The sequence below is a fragment of the Branchiostoma belcheri genome, unplaced genomic scaffold, assembly GCF_001625305.1.
Source record: "Branchiostoma belcheri isolate BF01 breed outbred unplaced genomic scaffold, Haploidv18h27 scaffold90, whole genome shotgun sequence".
In the NCBI taxonomy this organism is placed as follows: Eukaryota; Metazoa; Chordata; class Leptocardii; order Amphioxiformes; family Branchiostomatidae; genus Branchiostoma; species Branchiostoma belcheri.
In genome coordinates this window covers 622,784-624,789 of record NW_017804576.1, presented here as the reverse complement: position 1 = coordinate 624,789, position 2,006 = coordinate 622,784, and the positions used below count along the sequence as shown (strand labels likewise).

Genomic DNA, 2,006 nt, shown 5'->3' with positions numbered 1-2,006 from the left:
GGCCGCAGGACTTTCTGGATTTGACAGATTTGAGAAGACTCTTAACCTCCCCGATTGAACACAGTTCAGGGCCTGGCTCTCCGAGTGGAAGAGGGAACATGTAGAGCGGCTCCCCTTGACACCACGCTTCAGAGAAGTGCTGGCTGATCGTTTCCGCCACCTGTCCCGGTGGGGTCCCGTCCATGGACGCAGGGAGTCGTGACTTCTGCGATCTACCCATCTCCCGATTAATACACGACCACCATCTACGTGGGTTTTCCTGTTTTAGCTGTTGTATGCAGTTACGATAATGCCAGCCTTTGGCTTGCTGGATCACCGTGCTCATGTTTTGCCCCCAACAGTTGAGGAAAGTCCTTTTCTTCCTAGTTGTTACAGTTTTCCCCTCTATCATTGCAGTGGTTTGATTAAAAGTTCAAAATTCAATGTTTAAATTCTAACCCAGCCTTTTGTGTTGACTTCATGGCTCATTACATAGCATTTAAGCCTATAATAGGATGCCTAGACCTGTTTTTATTTTTATTTTTTTTCGCCCTGTCGCTTCATATTTTTTCTGAAAAAATCCGAGAACCAACAAATTAAATCGGTGTTGCCTAGGTCTAGTGAAGTGAAACACATCCAACCTTGAGCAGATTGTTTTTGCCTTTGTGAATTGTGTCTCTGGAAGCACAAGCAACTGGCTAGATTTGTAAAACTGTTACTAATAGACGTTTCAAGTAGCGTCCACTACTTTTCGTCAGTGACTAATGGAATCTATAGTTGAAAAGGTATTTATTCCAAAACTATGAATTAAACCTGTTCAGCTTTAGATTTCATTAGTCACTGACGAAAATTAGTGGATGCTAGTTAGTTAGTTAAAATGTCTTGGTTAAATCTAAAATCTATCCTGTTTCTTGAGTAACTGTTTCCATGTGTATCTCATTAACCTGAATGTCTAACCTTAATCAGCATTTCTCTTGTAATTCACTATGTGTGGCTTTAAAAGCTGTTTTGTAGAAACATCCACAAAATGGGTACATTGTACATGTTGGGCTTTTAAAAAGTTTTTTGTTTGTACTTAATCATGTACTGTACTTTTCATTCCCACAGGGAGTCCTCCCTCCAAGGTATATGGACAGATGAGAGCTGTTGCAGCGAGATCTGCAGAAAGATTCTGATGAAACGATGCACCACGTACACAGAAACCTTCAACCAATGTATAGTCACATCGTTCTGGGTACTCACTCCCAGTTTGGATCAACGTCAAGATTCTGCCAGGAAACAGCTGCTCTCGGACAAATGAAATGCTCTCGGACAAATAGAAGGCCTGTGAATTGTTTCTAAGGCCACACCAATTTAATTTCTTGGTTAACGGATTCGCCCGCTTCATTTTTTCTGATTTGCAAATAAAAATAAAATCCAGAATCAACTGCAAAATGCTCATATTTTGCCCTGAACAGTTGAAAACAGTCCTTTTCATCCTAGTTGTTACAGTTATTCCATCTTTCAATGCAATGGTTCAAAATTCATTGTTTAAATTTTGAACCAGCCTGGTGTGTTGACTTCATGGCTCCTATCGTACCATTTTGGGACATAATAGGATGCCTAGGCCTTTTTTATTTTTTTTCGCCCGCCCGCTCCATTATTTTCCTAGAAAAATCTGTTAACCAAGAAATTAAATTGGTGTGGCCTAAGTACACAAGCATCTGATAGGCAATGATTAGAAAATTGTAACTCAAAGCCAAAGGAATGTGTCTAAATCTACTGCTGTTTGTTACTGAAAGCTTGAACCAAGTTTGGTCAGCATCCATCCATCGTGTGGATACTTGTATGCACCAAGTTTGATGCAAAGTATTCTGGAATTGACTGAACCCCCCACAGTTACAAAATATGCAAGCTGTGGCCATGTACATGTATGGCCAAAGATGTTCATGTAAATACAGTAACATGTATTGAAGGGTATAACATAAATTATGCATACTCTATGGTCATATTGTTGTTATTTTTTGAAGAAACAAGAATGATGCACA

The 2,006-nt window shown here is 39.8% G+C and overlaps 1 protein-coding gene across 1 annotated transcript in view; it reads left to right on the top strand.

Annotated features, from left to right (window-relative positions):
• Window positions 1-1,155, top strand: part of LOC109487955 (RNA-binding protein PNO1-like) — a 7,829-nt gene extending 6,674 nt beyond the window's left edge. Inside the window, exon 7 of the mRNA XM_019792075.1 lies at window positions 1,087-1,155. Within this exon, the coding sequence (XP_019647634.1) occupies window positions 1,087-1,154 (68 nt within the window). The 3' untranslated portion in view covers window position 1,155. The remainder of the gene's footprint in view (window positions 1-1,086) is intronic.
• Window positions 1,156-2,006: the final 851 nt, after the last annotated feature.